The following is an 18,516-nucleotide window of genomic DNA, read 5'->3' as shown; positions in this document are numbered from 1 at the left end:
ACATTCTAGTGGTTTCCTGCACCCAGATCCTTTATACTCAGCTCAGTGCTGTGTGTACTGCGGCATTCAATAAGGGATCTTGGAACACTGGAATTGTCCCCTTGCTGTTGTCCTAAGTCATCTCATGGTACCTGTGCTTCCTCTTCAGAGACAGTCAGTAATGGAGGTGATGGTTATAGCAAAGTTAACTGTCTGGTTCTTCTTCAGTTCTGGGGTTTTCTGCCTTTTATATCCAGGGCCCATTTTGGTTATTTCTCTGTACAGTGCTATCTGGCCCTCTCCTCATCATGTTTCCTCCTCACTCTCTCAACTACAGAAACAAGCAATTGGCTTTATCCCAGTGTTGTCGCCTCTAGAGATAGGGCTCTTTAGTGTGCAGCAATCCTCCCACAGGCTAACAAGTACATGGGGAGAGGTTCTTCACTGTTGGCCAAGATGCACTGTTAAAAGCCACGCCTCCCCACATTTGAGTTCTGGATCCTCTCCATTACATACTTTCTAAAACTAGAAATGAGACCTTATCTCTTCTGTGAGTCAACAAGTCACACTGAATATTCTTAATTGAGAGAGTTTTTGCCTCTGTTGGTTTATGTTGTCTAGTTTTGTTCCTACACCTGCTCATAAAACATTTTGTTCCACTAAAAATGCTGTTAAGAAAGTTCCCTTAATTTCTGCCACCATTCAGTGTACTCATTGTGAGACTATTTCATTCACTCATTGTGACTATTTCATTCCAATGCACAGTACTCAGATTTAATTTTAGACATTAACTGTGTAGCAATCCTCTCACAGGCTGATCAAGCACATGGGGAGAGGTTCTTTTCTGATTCACTTATAAATTTACCAGCTATGGAAGTTTGGCATTTCCAAAGGGGAGCCAGGCCATATTTGTTACACGAATATTAGTTTCTCTAAGCAGGGAGGGTGTCACATGCCTCTTGGTGATGAGTTTGAGGCCAGCCTGGGCACCACAGTAAGTTCAAGGACAGTCCAAACATGTGGTGAGGCCATGCCTCAAAATACCAAGTCTAGGGACGTAGTTCAGTGGTAAAACATTTATTAGTATATTAGGTTCTCTGGAGGAACAAGATAAATAAAATTAACATATATTTAAAGAGATTTCTTAGACTGGCTTATACTATATAGGCTAGGTAGCCCCAAAACAGCTGAACATGCTGAGAACCTCATAGATACTCAGTACAAAATGTCTCAGCAATCCCAATCTTGAACTGAAGGCCCAGAGGATTCCTGGAGAGCTACTGGTCTTCAGTCTGTGTTGGAATGCTAAAGATGTGCTTCAATTTCAGAGGATGGCAGCAGCAGCAACAGCAGTGATAGGACAGATTCACTCACAAGGGGTAAAGGTGGGCAGGCAAAAATCAATAGCTTTTTGCTTCGTTGTCCTTAGATCTTAAAGGCTACAGGAAGGTGCTGTTCAGTCTTGGGGAAGGTCTCCCCTCCACCTTGGTTAATCCATCCAGGAAATGCTCCCACATACCCCCCTAGAGGCTCAACTCTTAGTTAATTCCAGATCCAGTCAAGTGCAGAACCAAGATTAACCATCACAAATCCACTTCTACCAGCTGGACAACCAATCACATCTCCTTATGTCATGCTTAATTTCCAAATGACAAAAATAAAGTTGTAATTTGCCATCATAACTAGCATGTGCGTCAACTTGAATTTGATCTCCTGCACTCACTGAATAAAGATGGCAGGGAGAAGAAGAGAGGAAAAGAGAAAGAGATTGACTGGTTTTCTCCCTTAAGTTTCCTTCTCAGAGCCTGGCACACTGAGTCCTTGTGGATTAACTGTGGAAGGTGAGGTCTGAAATAAGCAGCTATGTTTTCATGTAGATTTAGATTTCAAGCCACAAAATTATTCTGCTGTTAGTATTTCTTTCAGCAGTGATCACCCCAAGCATTTTGGGGGGAATAAAATTTACGAGGTACGTAAAAATAGATATAACCCAGATGTTCATTAGGAATACATAGACAATTTGTAGGCAAGAATTGACCATCTCTTAAAATGGAATTTATTGGGGTTGGAGAGATGGTGTACCTATCTACATGCAGGCAAAGCATTCATACACCTAAAAATTAATAAATCAAATACTTTATAAATGTAAGTTATTTGTTAAAAAACAAGAACTACTTAACAGAGGAAATAAAGTTTTTTAAAAAAGCAAGTGAACTGAACAAGGAACATAAAGCCAATGACTAAGAAGGACATCAAAGTAGTAATGGTAAAGGCAGGAATGGAATTCAGGTCTTCAGGCTCCCCCACAGTTATTTCTTCTCTGCAGGGTTTCTCAGAGCCAAGAGTGAGCTACAGATAGGGGAGATACTGATCTCTTTTACATAGATTGATGGAGCGTGTGATGGAATAGTTCGTGGGCCAGCTGCTTCTCACTAAAAACCTCTGCATTCTGTATAACAGAGGATATTGAGTGAATACAAATTCGAGTACTTGAATACAAAGAAAATTTGCTTAGAAACACTATAGAGTCTATACCATGGTAAGGAAGCGAAAGAAAAGTACCTCAATAGAACTCTTCAAAAACTCCTTCCTCATGAATCTGAGAGTACACAAGATGTGTCAGGAACCATGAAGTTAAGTACCACTAAACTTTTTTTAGGAAATATAAGCACAAGCAGTACTCACGAAAGACATCATATTCAATTAAGAAAGGCAATTATTGAAATTATAGTGTTCAAAACCCTAAAGAATATCATACATCTGAAATTTTCACGTAACTGAATAGTTTAATATACAATTTTGTAAGCAGACTGGTACCTTAGGGCAGCCCACTAAGCTTTCAGAAAACTCTCAGGTTTCTTCTACTCCCTCCATAAGATGAGGTCCTGTGATGTGGCTGATAAGAGGGATTCATATTGTCCTTGTAAATCAGTGGTAGGGAAGAGGGCTCCAAAAACAGTAACAAGAACCTCAGAGGAATCTTTGGGGCAGGCGTAGCTTAATTAGAAACAGGTGCCTTCTGAGAAAACAGGACAGTTACTCATCACCATTTCCCTTTTGTTTTCTGGTTGTGTTGTCTTTCAGACTGTGAATACAAAATGTTTGGATATTTTTTACATGAGGAAGTGGGACCTACACCCTCTTGAATCTTGGTATACTTAGAACTGCTTTCCCTAACTGATATGGTGGAAGGAATGCTTTGACACTTGCAATGCTATCAGAAAAAAATCTCATAGCCTTCATTAGTTGTGTAAAGGTACTTGGTTTTGGAGTGCAGAGGATTCATGAAAAAATTCAACTGCCTGAGCACTGCCATCCTGTGGGAAGCCCAGGTACCGTGAAGAGGCTCATGTATGTTCTAAGACAAATTACTCTTATAATGATCATGATCGAGGGGACTGGAGAGATGGCTCAGTGGTTAAGAGTAATGGCTGTTCTTGCAGAAGACCAGCACCCACACAGCAGCTCACAACCATCCCTGACTCCAGTTCCCAAGGGATCTGACACCCTCTTCTGTCCTCCATGGGCACTGCACAACACAGGTGCACTTACATATATGCAAGTGTAACACACACACACAAAAATAAATAAATAAATAAATAAATAGATAAATAAAGTGAAAAAAATTTAAAAGATAATGGCCAACAACCAGCATCGGCTGCATCCTTATGAGTGAAAATGGCTCCAGGCTCTTAGGCTCTACATGTAAAGTTACTTTCAATATTTGATTCTTCCCAGCTGGGACCTCAGAAGTTGTGCAACAGAAAAAATATTCCTTCAATAGGCCTTTGTAAGTTCCAATTATATTTAAGTTTTCATACTGCCACATTGTTTAAGGTGAATACTTACTGCAACTTTCCACAGAAGTCAGTTCCCACTGAAATACTTTCTTACTTTCCCTCAAATCCAATGCCCCTTCTATTGCAAACATTTTATCATTTTCAGAATATCCAGCTTTAATATTGAAGACTTATACATGACTACATTTAACAAGCTTTAATTAATACTTTATTACTTCATATCTCTAGATTATTAAAATAATCATACTAAATATTAAAATAAAATCATATGCAGAAGTGATATATTACAAATAACTGATACAGGAAAAATTACCAGAATATCAAAAATGGCTTCCCCAAACCCAGCTCTGGACTCCGTCCTCAGGGAATACTTAGACTATAAATATAGGACAGATGACAGATAGAATAAACGACTTCCATTTGTTGTCAGGTTTTAATGCATTCGGGTTCAATACTTCTTCCCAGAGGAAACAATTCCTTTACTAAAAATATAACCACTTCCCCATAAAATCTATGTGATTCTACAAAATGTCTGACAGCACTAAAAATGTTGTGTATTACTAGTCACAAAACCATTTACCTAGGATGTCAAGGAGACACTAGAAAATGTGAATTCTGATAAACGTATGGAACACTGCCCTTTTACTAACTATAGTTAGAAACAGTGTATCTGTAGTAAAAAGTATTTAAAAATGAAATCAAGATTAGGCTACCAGAAGTTATTCTGGCATGATAGTTACTTCCATAAAGTAATTTTCCAGTTAACACAAACCTTGAGACTCAAATAGAAATTAGCTCTCAAGAATTCTTACAACATAAAATCAATTATTATTATTATTATTATTATTATTTTGTCTTTTTGAGACAGGGTCTCCCTGAGACCCTGGCTGGCCTGGAACTCACCATGTAGACCAGGCTGGCCATGAACTTACAGAGATCTGCCTGTGCCTCCCAAGTGCTGGGATTAAAAGGCGAACACCACCACATCCAACTAAAATCAAATACTTAATGACTTACTTCTGTGTATCAACTCAAAGGAATAAGAGTATATTGTTCTCATATGAAGTCCTGCTGATGTATGCAGTGACTACTCTTATGGAGCTCGAAAGCACTGGGAAAAAGACCACCATACCCAATTCAAATTTTTATTGGTCAAATTTATAGCCCTCCGTGGTCCCTAAGTCAGATTCAGGACCCGAGGTTTACAGGGGAGGGTGAAACTAACTTATGAAGGTAAAAAACACAAATACCATAGGAATTTCATCACACATGAGAAATGCCAGGTGGTCCTGAGTATGGTCAAGATGGCCCAAGTCAACAGATAAGCAAACTACAGAAGTCAGAACAAGCCTGTGTTAGTCCTTCTCTTAGTACAGATACCTTGACAGTAAGGTAATTTCTGATTACTATTGTTATTTAGGCTTCTTGGCCAGGCAAGAAGCACAGCAGCAGGGTACGGGAGGTGACCAAGGTCAGCTACTCCAAAGAAAGCACTCTTCTAAGGGGAAGCAACTAAGTTCAGGCGCTTAACTTGAAGCTGGCTGTTTTTCTAGCTTTTGAAGTTTAAAGTGGCTGCTTTATACAAAATGAAGTTACTTTGGCTGTTACAATTTGGGGGACTCCATTGGAGGCCATTACACTACCTAGTCTTTTGGATTAAAATATTGATAAATTATTTCTTTCTACTGTAGTTAATATAAAGAGTGTTCAGTATATTTATTACAACTCACATTGTCTTGACAAGAGATGATGATAGGTGTGGTGCTCTTTGAAAAAAGGAAAGCGCTAGATCAGAATGAAACACCAAAGAGCTGTGAAAGGAGAATCCAAGAGAGGATGACAAAGAATGACCAAACAGGTGGTGTGATGACAAATGAAAGTGGAGTAAGGAGGCAAGGGAGCCCAGCTTTCCAAGAACAAGCCAGACTCCAGAAAGGAAGCTGCATAGCTCCGAAAACGCAGGGGGAAAACGTGACTCAGGAAGCATTTCATGACAGGGAAGTGGAAGGATTCAGTTAGGAGAAATACTATGGGCATATATGGTATTTCATTCTCAGCAAGAGTGACAGAAATAATGTGCCACATGTATCTTGTGATATTTATCACAGATATTTTTACATGGCTTAAAAGCCAATAGTTTGGGGTCTAGAGAGAAGGTTCAGGGGTTAAGAGCACTGGCTGTTCTTGCAGAAGACCCAGGTTCAGTTCCCAGCACCCACATGGCAATTAACAACCTTTTGTAACTCCAGCTCCAGTGGATCCAATGCCCTCTTCTGGTCTCTGTGGGCACTGAATGCACAGTGCATTTAGGTACATGCAGGCAAAAGGTTCATACACATAAAATTCAAATTAAAAAAATTAAAAACCATTAGCTTGGGAAAATATTGTTCATCAAAACTTTTAGTAATGTTCAAACTCATATCTAACATATAGAATAAAAATGATTCAATTTTCTACATAGACGGAAGTTTGACTTAATTGTGTAAAATAAATCAACTGATCCAAATCTGATTTGAAGTTAGGCAATGAGAATAATAAATTTCTTTCATATAGATAAGTTAAACTTTATGCCAAACTCTCCAATCTCCAAAGGGAGGTGAGGCATCCTGCTCTATAAACTACTTAATATCCCTGGGAGCTCATCAAATAGCAAATTAATTTTATAGTTATAATGAAACCTGTATTCACATAAACAAATAGCAAATTCATAAAGCTATATTAAAACAAAAGCATAAACTTCGATTTTCTCAAAAAAAAATGTGTCAAAGCTGGGCATGGTGGCATTGATCCCAGCACTTGGGAGGCAGAGGCAGGTGGATCGTTCAAGGTCACCCTTAGCTACATAACAAGTTTGAGGTCAGCCTGGGCTACATGGGAGCCTAAAAAAAAAAAAAAAAAAAAAAAAGTTGAAAAATCAGAAACCCCTCATTTTAAAATTAATTTTATCATAGTGGCTACCTGTTGCTGGTGTATATAGTGTACTGATAAGCATTATATGAAAATTGACAGTCTTTATTAACACAAAGAACATTCCATTTGAGAAGGAAAACATCAAATAGAGACAATAACTTCCTTTGTAAAGTTGTTAGAACTACTAAACGGCATGACTGCCTGTGGTGAAGAGCTTGAAATATAGTCGTGAATCAGCAACTATTAGTGTCTCTGCAGAGAAAATAATTAAAGCAGCAGCTATGCAAAGGCCCAGTTCTCATCAGTGGGGAGGGAATGATTAACACAGCAAAACTAACAAATTCTAGAAAAAAAGATGCACATAGAAGCACAAACTTGAGACCAGGCAAACTGAGAAATGTGACCAATGCAGTATTTTAAACTTTAGCTTTCCAAATTCTCAGGAAAAATATCAGCATAAAACATTTAATGGGAAAAATGTAACTATAAAACAATGGAAGGTGCTTTGAAAATGTCCATGAACACAACGAAAACAAATGAAGATTCCCCAAAAGTAATTGTGAAAGACATCGAAAAACCAATGGGGAAAGCAAAGAGAGAAAGGATGTAACCACAGATAAATACTGTCTAATAAGCAGTACAGTTCAAAAAGAGAGCAGCAGTCACAAGTGGTAACAGTTGGGGAAGGTTTGGAGCTTGCTGCAGGACTGAGTGAGTGTCGTTGGACAACCATTAGATTTTCTTCTACTGCCCATGTTTATGATGTTATCTCAGGGGATATGGTTACAGGGGAGAAAGTATGGAACAAGACTATCACAGCTAAGGAAATTAAGCAAAAGAGGAAGAAGAACCCACAACACTTTAGCTCTTAAGAACATTATGATTTTGGCATTTAGAGTTCCGAAAAAGAAACTAGAAAATGTTAACAGTACATTACATCAGCAATGTGAGGCTTAGAATAACTCATCTTAAGAGGAAATTTGAAGATGTTCTTATTCAATTCTCCGAACTTATAAAAGAAACTGAGTTCAAGAAAAATACATTGCTCTAAAATCATCACTTGGGTAGTTAATGACAAAAGAAAGAATTCTATCTTGATTTTTAGGTTCACCTGTCATATGGATTATAAAACAAAATTAAACTGATACAGTTTTCGCAGTATGTTCTTTCAAGTGACATCTGAGAGTCTAGGTTCCAAAGGTTACAATAAATTATACCTTGCCAGAAAAAAACTGTACAGACATTTTTATCTTTTAGAACTTTCAAAATACAAGGATCCTTTATTTTCTACTTATGAATCACACCGAGGTGGTAAGATATGGAAATCTTACAAATATGTTAAAATCAGAATTATGTGAGTGCTTCTAAACTAGCCTCACATTTAACACACTCACACCCACATTAACAAATCTTATATAATTATTATACTTGGATTTTGTTGTAATTAAAAAGAATTTAAATTCTGTTTCCTCTTATAAATAAGAATAAACTTATGGCATCTCCCTGTTTATGGGATACTTTAGTACATAATAACGTGACAATCTTAATATTCACCCTCCTACAAATTACCCCTCAAATCACTGTTTATACAATACAAAAAATTTATAATTGGGGAAAGTGATTATGGAAGCTGAAGTTAAAAACCTTTATCTGTAATATGATATGAAAACTAGAAAACATCAACAAAATCTATGGATAGATTTATGTAACGCTAAATGGCTAGAAATTACTTACCACTTGTCTTCAGTTGCTAACATGCATGGTTCCATAGCAACAGGGCCTATGAGCTAAAGGTTATAATGAAAACTACAAATCAAGTCTACATAAAAATCTGATTTTGTAAAATAAACCATCCATTTTTTCTTTTACCCTGAAGTGGATAAAATTTATTTGTCATTTGAAACAAGTGTACAAACATGATTAGAGTTATAAAGAGCTGTAAATAAATACTTCTATATCTATGTCCCCTGGGAGGTCCCTGAGAAGTGACTGAACATTCTCACCGAGTTCTAAACAAAAGGGAATGCTAAATGTTGGCTGCTTGAATGTTAACGTTCATACCTGGCACTAAGAAATGTATTTGCCATGTTTTCTTTTCCTCCCCACCTTCCTGTGCATGTCTTCAAATGATGTGGAAAGTTCTGGATCTCATTCAACAAGAGTCCATCTGGAGAGCATCTTTAAACTAAGGTGCAACCGATCAGAACATTATATTTATTTAAAAGAAACAGTAATTTTAAGGGCTTAGGTTATGGAAGACTGCATAGTGTGGTTTTTCAAACTGAGTAGAATCCTGTCTATTGCTGCTTGAAACTCTTCTTTCAGATATATTAATGGTTTATTCTAAAGAAATCCTGTGAATATTAAAGAGATGTTTTCCATTATAATCATTCTGAACAAAGACAGGTTTGATACTAGGTTAATTAGTCCAACATATTCATCAGAATATGCATGCATATGAGTGCTGTTGAGATCTTCACAGTGCACTCTGAGACAGGTCATAACTAGGTGTGCCTGCAGTGAAGGGATGGTATGGGGCTCATATGGGGGAAGAGGACATCTAATTACAGCCAGATTGTAACATAATTGGATAACTCAGTATGGCAGCCAATGACCTAACAAAGTTTATCAGTGGGCTTAAGACTTAAACATGTAATTGGTCTCATCAGAGCAGTCAAGGTGCTCTGTATTTCAGTCAAAACACTGTAAGAAAAGGGGTGAAGAGGATATTGCACCAATGCCAATTCAAATACATTTATGAACATCAGCCTGCATTAGCAATATCAATTGAAAACTAGCCACATTTTATTAGGTAAACTTTACATTTCTCAGAAAAAAATGTATAATCCCTCAAAATCCTTTGCAAAAGAAATTAATGTATCATGTGCAGTACTTAGTAATTTATAGAAGGATCACTTAATAACCACAGGTATGCTATTAATCAATATTGGAAAAAAACCCTACTGGGCAGCAAAGTATAAACTATAGACTTGGTACACACAAGTGAACACAGCCAACAGCAATCCAGAATACAGTTTAATCTTCCATTTCTTTCCATTAGAAATTGTCTCCTAATTTTTAACTTCCTACATTCACTTAATACATCATTGCCTCTGTGCACACTGTTTCTATTGTTTCTGGCATAAGAATCGGCAGTGTTAAAGTTTATGAAAACTTTAATTCTAGACATGTGTATCCTTATTCTCCAGTTACTCTCTTCATTTATGTTTATCTTTTCCAGAAACATCTAGGATGTTCATCAAATGAATACCCCCAACCAGTCATATCATTACATAATCCATTTGTTTTTAACCAAAGGTCTTGCTAGCAGACTCTGTATAGATTTTCTCTTGCAAGATGCCATCACATAAAGTGTCTTAAGAGAGGTCCACAGAAAGAACAGTAGGATGTCTCCAACCAACAGATATTCAGGAAGCTACTAAAGCCCTCAAGTCAACAAATTCCTGGCAAATAGAGAAGTTTAAAGCAAAACTTTCACTTGAATCCCTCTGAATTTATGATTATTGTACTGTATATTGGTAAAAAACAGACTCTGAAACCCAAAACATAATTGTAAAGGTTGAGCCTTGCTATCTGTATGTAATACAAGGTCCCAACAGCAATCAATCTGGGCTTTGGGGTTCACAAACTCAATGTCTCAGGAACAAAAGATTTCACAGAAATTAGTAAGGTAGACCCAGTGATGTTGGCCACGTTATAAAGAAGGGGGGCAGGCATTGTGACAGAGTGAAGTATGGCCCAGCGACAAAAAACAGAGGAGGGAATTCCTAGCAGCTGCTTGTGCTGACGTGCAAGTAATATACCTGGAGTTGTCAGATCCTCCCACTTAAAAAAAAAAAGTCTGGGAATTTGGATGTTTTATAATCCCCTTACTTTTCCTGCCTACATTCTTTATTAGAATTTATAATAAACTTCTTCGAAGACTTCAGAAGCTCCTTGTCCTATACTGTTGGTTTGCAAATAAAAGCCAAGTCTTACATAACTAAACACCAAAAGAAGCATTTCCCAGAGACTAAACCTCAAATAAGTTTTCCTAAAGTAATTCAAAGCTAGAAATTAACTATTTGGGGTGTATATTGTTATATCATAAATCTATATAGTATGGCTAAGGCCTTTGTTAGAAAAAAAGTCTCATCACACACACACACACACACACACACACATTAGTACATCATATTCTGAAGGAATACGTATAAACTATTATGCAACTTTATAATCATTTATTTACTGTAAAATAAAGCATTTTTCTCTTTTCTATATTTAATTTTGTGTATAACTGTATTGCTTGCATGTACATAAATGCACCCATGTTGTACAATGCCTGTAGAAGTCAAAAGAGGGCATTAGATTCCATGGAATCAGAGTTAGGATGGTTGTTAGCTGCCAAGTGGGTGCTGGGAATTGAACAGAGGTGTCTGCAAGAGCAGTCAGTGCTCTTAACTGCTGAGCAATCTCTCCAGGCCCTCTTTTGTCTTTTATTAATAAGTTTTGGCTCATTCAGTTCACTTGTCACCAAGGACTGGAACAAAGTCTCATTAATTTGGCCCCAAATACAAAATATTAGGAAGAGCATGAGATTCCACTTCCATTTATCAATTTGGATTTCCCATCAGTTTGATTCATTTCTAGAAAACATTACTTGCATTCTTAATCCAATGGCATTTCATTACCAAGTGTTAAAAATAAAGCACCAGAAGATGGTGAGGTAGCTCTGCTGGCAAAGGCACTTGCCACCAAGTCTGACAAATGGAGTTCAATCTCTGGAACAACACAGAGAGATGGAGGGAGGGAGAATGGGAAAGAGAGAAGGAGGAAGGGAGGGGCGGGGGGGTAGGGAGAGAGAGAGAGAGAGAGAGAGAGAGAGAGAGAGAGAGAGAGAGAGAATATTCCTGTGGCAGAGAGAAATAAAACCAAAGCACTCTAAAAGAAAATTAAAAGTCCAAACACAACTAACACACTAAATATCTTTTGGCGCCACTTACTACAGGTTTCCAAAGCAAATTTTGAATGTCAGATTTTATCTACAATTTTATTTTACAAAGTGAAAAGCAGAATTCTGTAGAATGATGAAGAAAGAAAGAAAACTCAGAATTTTTCCCTCAGGGAGAATAGAAAGGAAATTAAGAAATGCAGATCCAGTCATACTGAAGAGAATAGCTTACAGAAATATTCAGAACAGGCCAATTATGATAGCAGTCTAAAGCTGGAGTCACACAGCTATATTTAATACAAAGCTGAGCTTACTTAGGCAGTAGCTGTTGCCAAATTGTAGTCTAACACTGCTTACTATTCAACAGTAATCAAACACTTGAAACATCATGTCATTTCTCAGGCTTTGTGGAATATTTTATTCCTTTTTTGTTGGCTTTTTGTTTTTTTCACTGCTAATGTTGTTTTAGAAAATTTTACAACTTTGACAATGAAGACGCCCTTTCAGATTAAGAAAGTCAATCTGTCCAATCAAATATTGGTTACTATTATAAATTTGTAAATATACATATATACACATACACACATACACATACATACACTTGATGGTCTCTGTGGCAATTTTTTCCCATTTATTTTCCTTGTGCCTAGTTCAATTTTTTTTCCTTCCTCTACCCAAAGCTACAATTCTAACATTCCTATAAATAGTAATGAATTAAGATATACCCAGTGCTTTTGTGTAAATTAACATTACCTTTTAATTCAAGGATTATGCAACATAGCATAGAATTTAGTACCAAAACCATTAGCCATCATTACTAGTCCCATTCGGGGTACAACATACCATAACTGAGGTAGCTTATAAACAGAAATACATCCCTAGATACCAGCACTTCCAAGATCAAGGCTCCAACAGATGCATTGTGTGGTGAGGGTTGTGCATCAATGGACAGTGCTTTTTTTGCTGTTTTCACATGGTGGAATGGATGAACTATTAACTCCCTGCACCTATTTTACAAGGGACATTAACTCCAATTTTGAGCACCGAGCGTCCTTGCAAATATGTTCTAAAGGCCCCAGATTTTAAAAGGCTCACTGCCTTGGAGGTTGGAATTTCAACACAATGAATTTGTGGAGGAAAATAAGCATTCAGATCAGAGTACTGAAGTACTTTAAAAATATCTTAAGAAAAAAAAAAAAATCTAAGTACTTTAGTATCTGAGTTCTGTTTCCTGTAACTAACTACTTGGAATCAATTTAAATATATGCCTGATGAAATGTGAATTTTCTTGAATAGGAAATATAAATACTTTTTACAAATAAATTATATAATGAACTTGTTTGATGGAGTTGAAATTGACATGCTAATGACTCATTAGTTTGTCCAGGAAAACTGATTCAGACAGTGTCTCATGTAGCTCAGGATAACTGTGAATTCCTAATCCTCCTGCCTTCTCCTCCAAAGTGGTAGGATTATAGGCATATATCCCTACACCTGGCAAGAAAATTGTTTAAGATTAAAATTGGAAAATTATGGATAATCTTAATAACTCAGATCATTTCGGTTACAATGGTGATACTTACAGTTTAGATAAACAGAAATTAAACTCTCTGATTTGCATTTAAATCCATGCAATTTGATGCAATCTAGGGACACTGGATAAAGAGAAATTACGCATAAAATAAAATCGTGCTGTATGGCATTATCTGAAGAAAGGTAAGGGAATGTGCGTGTTCAACATGATAGGAGGACCAGGACTGTGCTCATCGAATGAATGCCATGAAAGGTGTAATGCTTACACAGATGTTTAAGCTATGCAATTATGTGGTGATCCTCAGAAGAAAAGAGGAATTGTTCACATGGAAGTGAACATCTCCCTATGCTGGCAGCCATCTCTAGAGGAACCCTAGACTCACATATACTACATCCTCCAACAATCAACTGGAGAACCCTTCAATTTAATTAGATAATTAGCCCTTTACAAATAATTATGTAATAATAAATAGCTATTTAAGTTATAAAAAGAATTGGAAGGGAAAAATTTATAATTACAGAAAAAAATAAGTGTGAGCTACATAAAGAAAAATCCTAAATCTGTTGATGTAAAATGTAAATAAGAACAGACCAATTTCAAGGCGGAAAGATTACTTTAATTCAAGCCCAGTCAACATGTACTCAGAGCGTACCGACTCTAGATGCTTAGTGGATCAGCAAATGAAGCACATGACCAAAGCTGGCAGCCTGGCTGTTCTTCAAGGAGTAGCACTTAGACATCACCATTAAGCACAAGCTGGGCTTCACAAAGACTCCACCATTAATCTATCCTATTAGTACTTCTTAAATTTTCAGTCCTTATTAAGCCAAAAGTGAAAATTTTATTAAAGGCCGTACTTTAATCTGTGCAAAACAGCAGTCAAGGTTTGAATAATGCTCTAAAGCTGTTTTCTTCAAAGAATAAAATCGAATAAAACACCTACATATCCAAGTATTTCAATTATTGTCCAATGATGTAAAATACCAAGGCACTAAATATATAGTCCAATACTCTTATTAGTTAGCAATATGTAAACAAATTTTTTTCATTTTGCATTTACATAATGGGGGGACATGGGTGGAGGTCAGAGGCCATCTTGCCTTCTACCATGTAGTTTCTGAGCCATCTTTGCAGCTCTAAACAAACTTTTTAAATCAACATATATCTAAAATTAAATCCTTCAGTAAAGAATCTGAATAGAATGAGGCCTAATTACAGGTTAACGTAAGAAATATGCACTACAAAAATAAGTGTGTTTAATAACTGACAGTTACAGAATCTTTAAAATTCTTTTTATTGTTCCTCCACTGAAATGTAAATACCCTCAAAGTCCTGAGTCACATGTTTTCTCCTGGCTTTCCAGCAGCTGTGACTTGTCTTCTTTTGGTTTATTCAGAAGAAAGTGAACCATCTGCAGGAGAACATCGTCATTAAAGCCTTTCACATCATTATCCTCCACTGTCTCATAAAGAGGCTTACTATGTATCCCCCAACATATATTTTTACGGGGGTTATTTTGATCAGCTTGTACAGTCAGTGCCAAAGTATTTAACTGGTAGCAGAAAAAAGAGAAATATTTTCCATCTGTGATCACACCCTGGGAGACAAAAGGTCGGGTAACATCTGCTTCACTCCAGAATCCTGCAGAAGAAAGTAATGTTGAGATTTACAAACACTATTTTATCAAAACAAAGAAAACACACTGGAGGTAGTAAAGACCTCCTACAAACTTGACCTAACAAACTTCCTGATGATCTCAAAGTTTCCCTATTTTTTCCGTATTAACAGTTGACTCATCCTTTCTATTAACCCTAAACTGGTGACTCAACTTTTTCTATAACTTCAACCTTCATTAGCTTTTAACTTGAACTTAGTTCAGTTTAGAAGACAGTAAGCTCTGTGTATGCAAATACCTCCTGCATCTGGAAGTAGTTTGACTTCAAATATGCTTAAAATTCTCCACACCAACACCATTTAACATCCAGTAATCACTATGACCACTTATTTCATCAAATGCACACACAAGCACATCCTCCAGATAAAAATACCTGTCTTTTGTGGTTTTCAAAATCATGTCTTTAAAATAATCGCATGTCATTTTTTGCATATTTCAAAACTGGTTTTAAGAGCTATTGTCCTCCGACCTAGGGTGCCTTATGTCATAGGGCTCCAGGATGCTTTCATGCCTTTTCTAGTCAAGTTTTCTGGGGTTGTTTTGTTGTTGTTGTATTGTTGTTGCTCTGGACTGATTGGCCTTCCTATTTCTAAATACTACCAAGGCCAAGCATCAATTTTTCTTTTCCACACATATTTTTTATATTATCCTTAATGAAGAAACCTAATGAGTGGCAGTGCAAAAATACAAAATTAATTGCATTATAAAACAGCACTTTATGTGTCATAAATAAATGGTGTCATTATAACACTTTAACAGTTACCCTCATTTTTTCTCATGTTAACCCCTCTCTCCTACCCTCTTCATTCCTGTTACAGAAATACAATGAGCATATAAGGTCAAGGTATGCATACAAAGAGAAAAGCGAAATTTAGAAATATTCCTCCTAGGCCTTCATACAGAATTCATCAATTTCATATTTTGCTACTTCAGGTTTTGCAATAAAATTCAAACACCTCACATTAGGCTCTAAGTCATACAGGGGTAAGCACACTAAGAGTCTAGCTAATTGAGAGATTTGCTTGGTAGATACCAGATTTTGTTTCAAACTCCACCCAGCAAAATAAATACAGTTCTACAAGATGGAGCTTCTAGCTTCTGCCATCTCATCTGACATCATTCTCCTCTTCCATCTTCACCAGCCTTCATGTTGTTCCTTAAGTGCTTATAACCTGTTCTTACCTCAGACTTTATTGGCCATTCCTATAACTGAAGTGTCTTATTTTAAGAGACCTGCCATCATTCAGGTCTCTGTTTGAAAGCCAATTTTTAGTGATCTTTCCCTAGGACTTTACTGAAATAGACTTTGCCGCACACCTCACTTATAACCACCACCCATAAATCATTATAGTCTTTATGTGCTTTTTCCATAGCATTTCCACTATCTGAAAATAGTATAAGGTTATCTTTTACTCTCTACTATAATAAAAGCCTGAGCACAGCAAGGTCTGTCTGATATTCAACACTACCTCCAAAGCCAACAGCATCTAACATCAAAAGCACTTAGGTGAGATAGTTCAGAGGGCAAAGTGTATGCCATATAAACCTGGAGACCTGAATTTGATCATAAATGTAGGTGGAAGAGGAGAATGGACTCCACAAAAAACTGTCCTGTGACTGCCACATGCATGCCACGGTACACATGCCATCATATATATATATATATAACACACAAACACACACAAATAATAAAGAAAATAAAAATGTAAAAAAAAAAAGTGCTGCACTGAGTATCTATTGAATAAGCAATTTTCTAATTTGAATCATGGATGTTATCTTTACAGAAATTATATGTGACAACCATGATTGAATGTAAATATTTTATACATCAAATCATTTCCTAACTTTAAAAAGTTAGAGAAAGTATAAAGAGTTGACTTACTCTCAGCAGTTTTTGAAATGTTTGTGAAAGCCAATAGAAAATAATACATTTATGCAGGTGGTAATCAAAATAAAGGATCAAAATTATTACTCATGTAGGATTCGCAAATTTCAAATGTAAAATATATAATCGTGGATATTTAAATAAACAGATTTTGTGCCGGTGCAAAATTTTCAATGTTAAAATTCCGGCTATATTTTTACCTAAAGAAAGCAAGCTGAATAATTCCATTCTCAACATGTCACAGACACTTTCACAATGAAAAACACTATAGTATTAGCTCACCTTGATACATAGCTTGCGCTCCAGTCCAAGCAAAAAGGCTTGCAATAGCGTTGGCTCTAAAAACAACTTCTACCTGTTCAGCTCGGTTTTGTTTCAAAAGTCTTTTCCTATTTAAACTGTCAGGTAACAGATGAAACTGGGTGTGACCATAGCAGCATGGATCTGCTGTTTTTGAGCCTAAAGAAAAAGAAACGGTTTGGTTTCAGGTGAAAGCCACATGCAGACTGCCCGAGGCATGAGCTTCAATGTGTTTAGTTAACTCAAAATACATACAGAAATTAGTTTACGTGTTTTTATCAATTATGGCAAAGTAATATGAAAGCAATTTCCCAACGTGCTCATTATCAAAAAGTCCACCGGGATACAAACAAAAAGAACACATGTAAGTTATTTGTATTTCTCTATTAATTAAACTTTCTTAAACCTCAGCCATCATTAACAGCGTTGTTACTATCTTTGTATCCCCTGGCGTATATACTTTATGACTTTAAAGCTTTCTTGGAGTGGTGAGAGGGCTCAGAGGGTAAGAGCAGTTGCTGTGCAAGCCTAATGACCTGAGCTGAATTCCTGGATCCCACAGGAGAATGAAGGAGAATGTTTTCAGTCACCCTCTGCCTTCCACATATACACCATGGCACGTGTGATAATCATATCATGCACATATATTCACAACAAAAAGCCTTCTTTATAATTAATGTAATAATTGTACACTGTTTCTAACTTTAAAAAACAAAGAGTTTATACTACATTTCTAAGTGAAGGAAATAAGTTGCTCAGTTGACAGAGTGCTTGCCAAGCATGCAGGAAGCCATGGGTCTGATCCCCAGCATGTATGAAACCTGGTATGGTGGTGCATGCCTGGCAGATGCCTGGAACCATAGCACTGGGGACTCTGAAGCAGGGGGTCAGCAGAGTACAAGGCCACCTACAACTCCAGAGGAATCTGAGGTCAGCCTGGGACAAAGGAAGAAAAGGAAGGAAGAGAACGAGAAAAAAGGCAGAAAAAGGAGAAGGGAAGGGAAAAGAAAGAACGACAAAGGACAGATCACCGAATTTCAGGGAGTTCTGAAAAAATTCCCCACAAGTCACCAAGACCAAGTGCCTGAGAAAGGACTAAAAAAATGGTGTGGAGGACAAATAGAGAGCTTTTTTAAAGTCTTCCTTGGGTCAGCTAGGAACTAATAAGGGTGGAAAGGGGAAAGAAAAACAAGGTGCATGTGGGAGGACATGAGGCTCATTAGTGTCTGAACTCCTGGTGACTACTGTGACCAGCGGGATGTTGCAATAAAATGTCATCATCATCCTAAGGCCAGTTCAAAATATTTTACTTTTGACAAAGCACAAACTACCTTTTCTTCACAAAAAAAAAAAAAAAAAAAAAAAAAAAAAAAAAAAAAAAAAAACCAAATACTCTATTGTTACTTTTATAAAATTTTGGTTTTGAACATTTTCATTATTGTAAAATCCTTTGGGGGAGTTTTCCTTTGTTCCATTTTTTTC

At 36.7% G+C, this 18,516-nt stretch overlaps 1 protein-coding gene across 1 annotated transcript in view; it reads right to left on the bottom strand.

Moving 5' to 3' along the window:
* Nucleotides 1-14,415: 14,415 nt before the first annotated feature.
* Nucleotides 14,416-18,516, bottom strand: part of Mrps30 (mitochondrial ribosomal protein S30) — a 9,249-nt gene continuing 5,148 nt past the window's right edge. Inside the window, exons 4-5 of the mRNA XM_008832934.2 lie at nt 17,017-17,193; nt 14,416-14,815 (exon numbers count right to left, since the gene is read on the bottom strand). Of these exons, the coding sequence (XP_008831156.1) occupies nt 14,499-14,815; nt 17,017-17,193 (494 nt within the window). The 3' untranslated portion in view covers nt 14,416-14,498. The remainder of the gene's footprint in view (nt 14,816-17,016; nt 17,194-18,516) is intronic.

Source organism: Nannospalax galili, unplaced genomic scaffold, assembly GCF_000622305.1.
Source record: "Nannospalax galili isolate Female #2095 unplaced genomic scaffold, S.galili_v1.0 scaffold235, whole genome shotgun sequence".
In the NCBI taxonomy this organism is placed as follows: Eukaryota; Metazoa; Chordata; class Mammalia; order Rodentia; family Spalacidae; genus Nannospalax; species Nannospalax galili.
The sequence above is the reverse complement of the archived record's forward strand: the minus strand, read 5'-3'. Positions and strand labels throughout refer to the sequence as shown.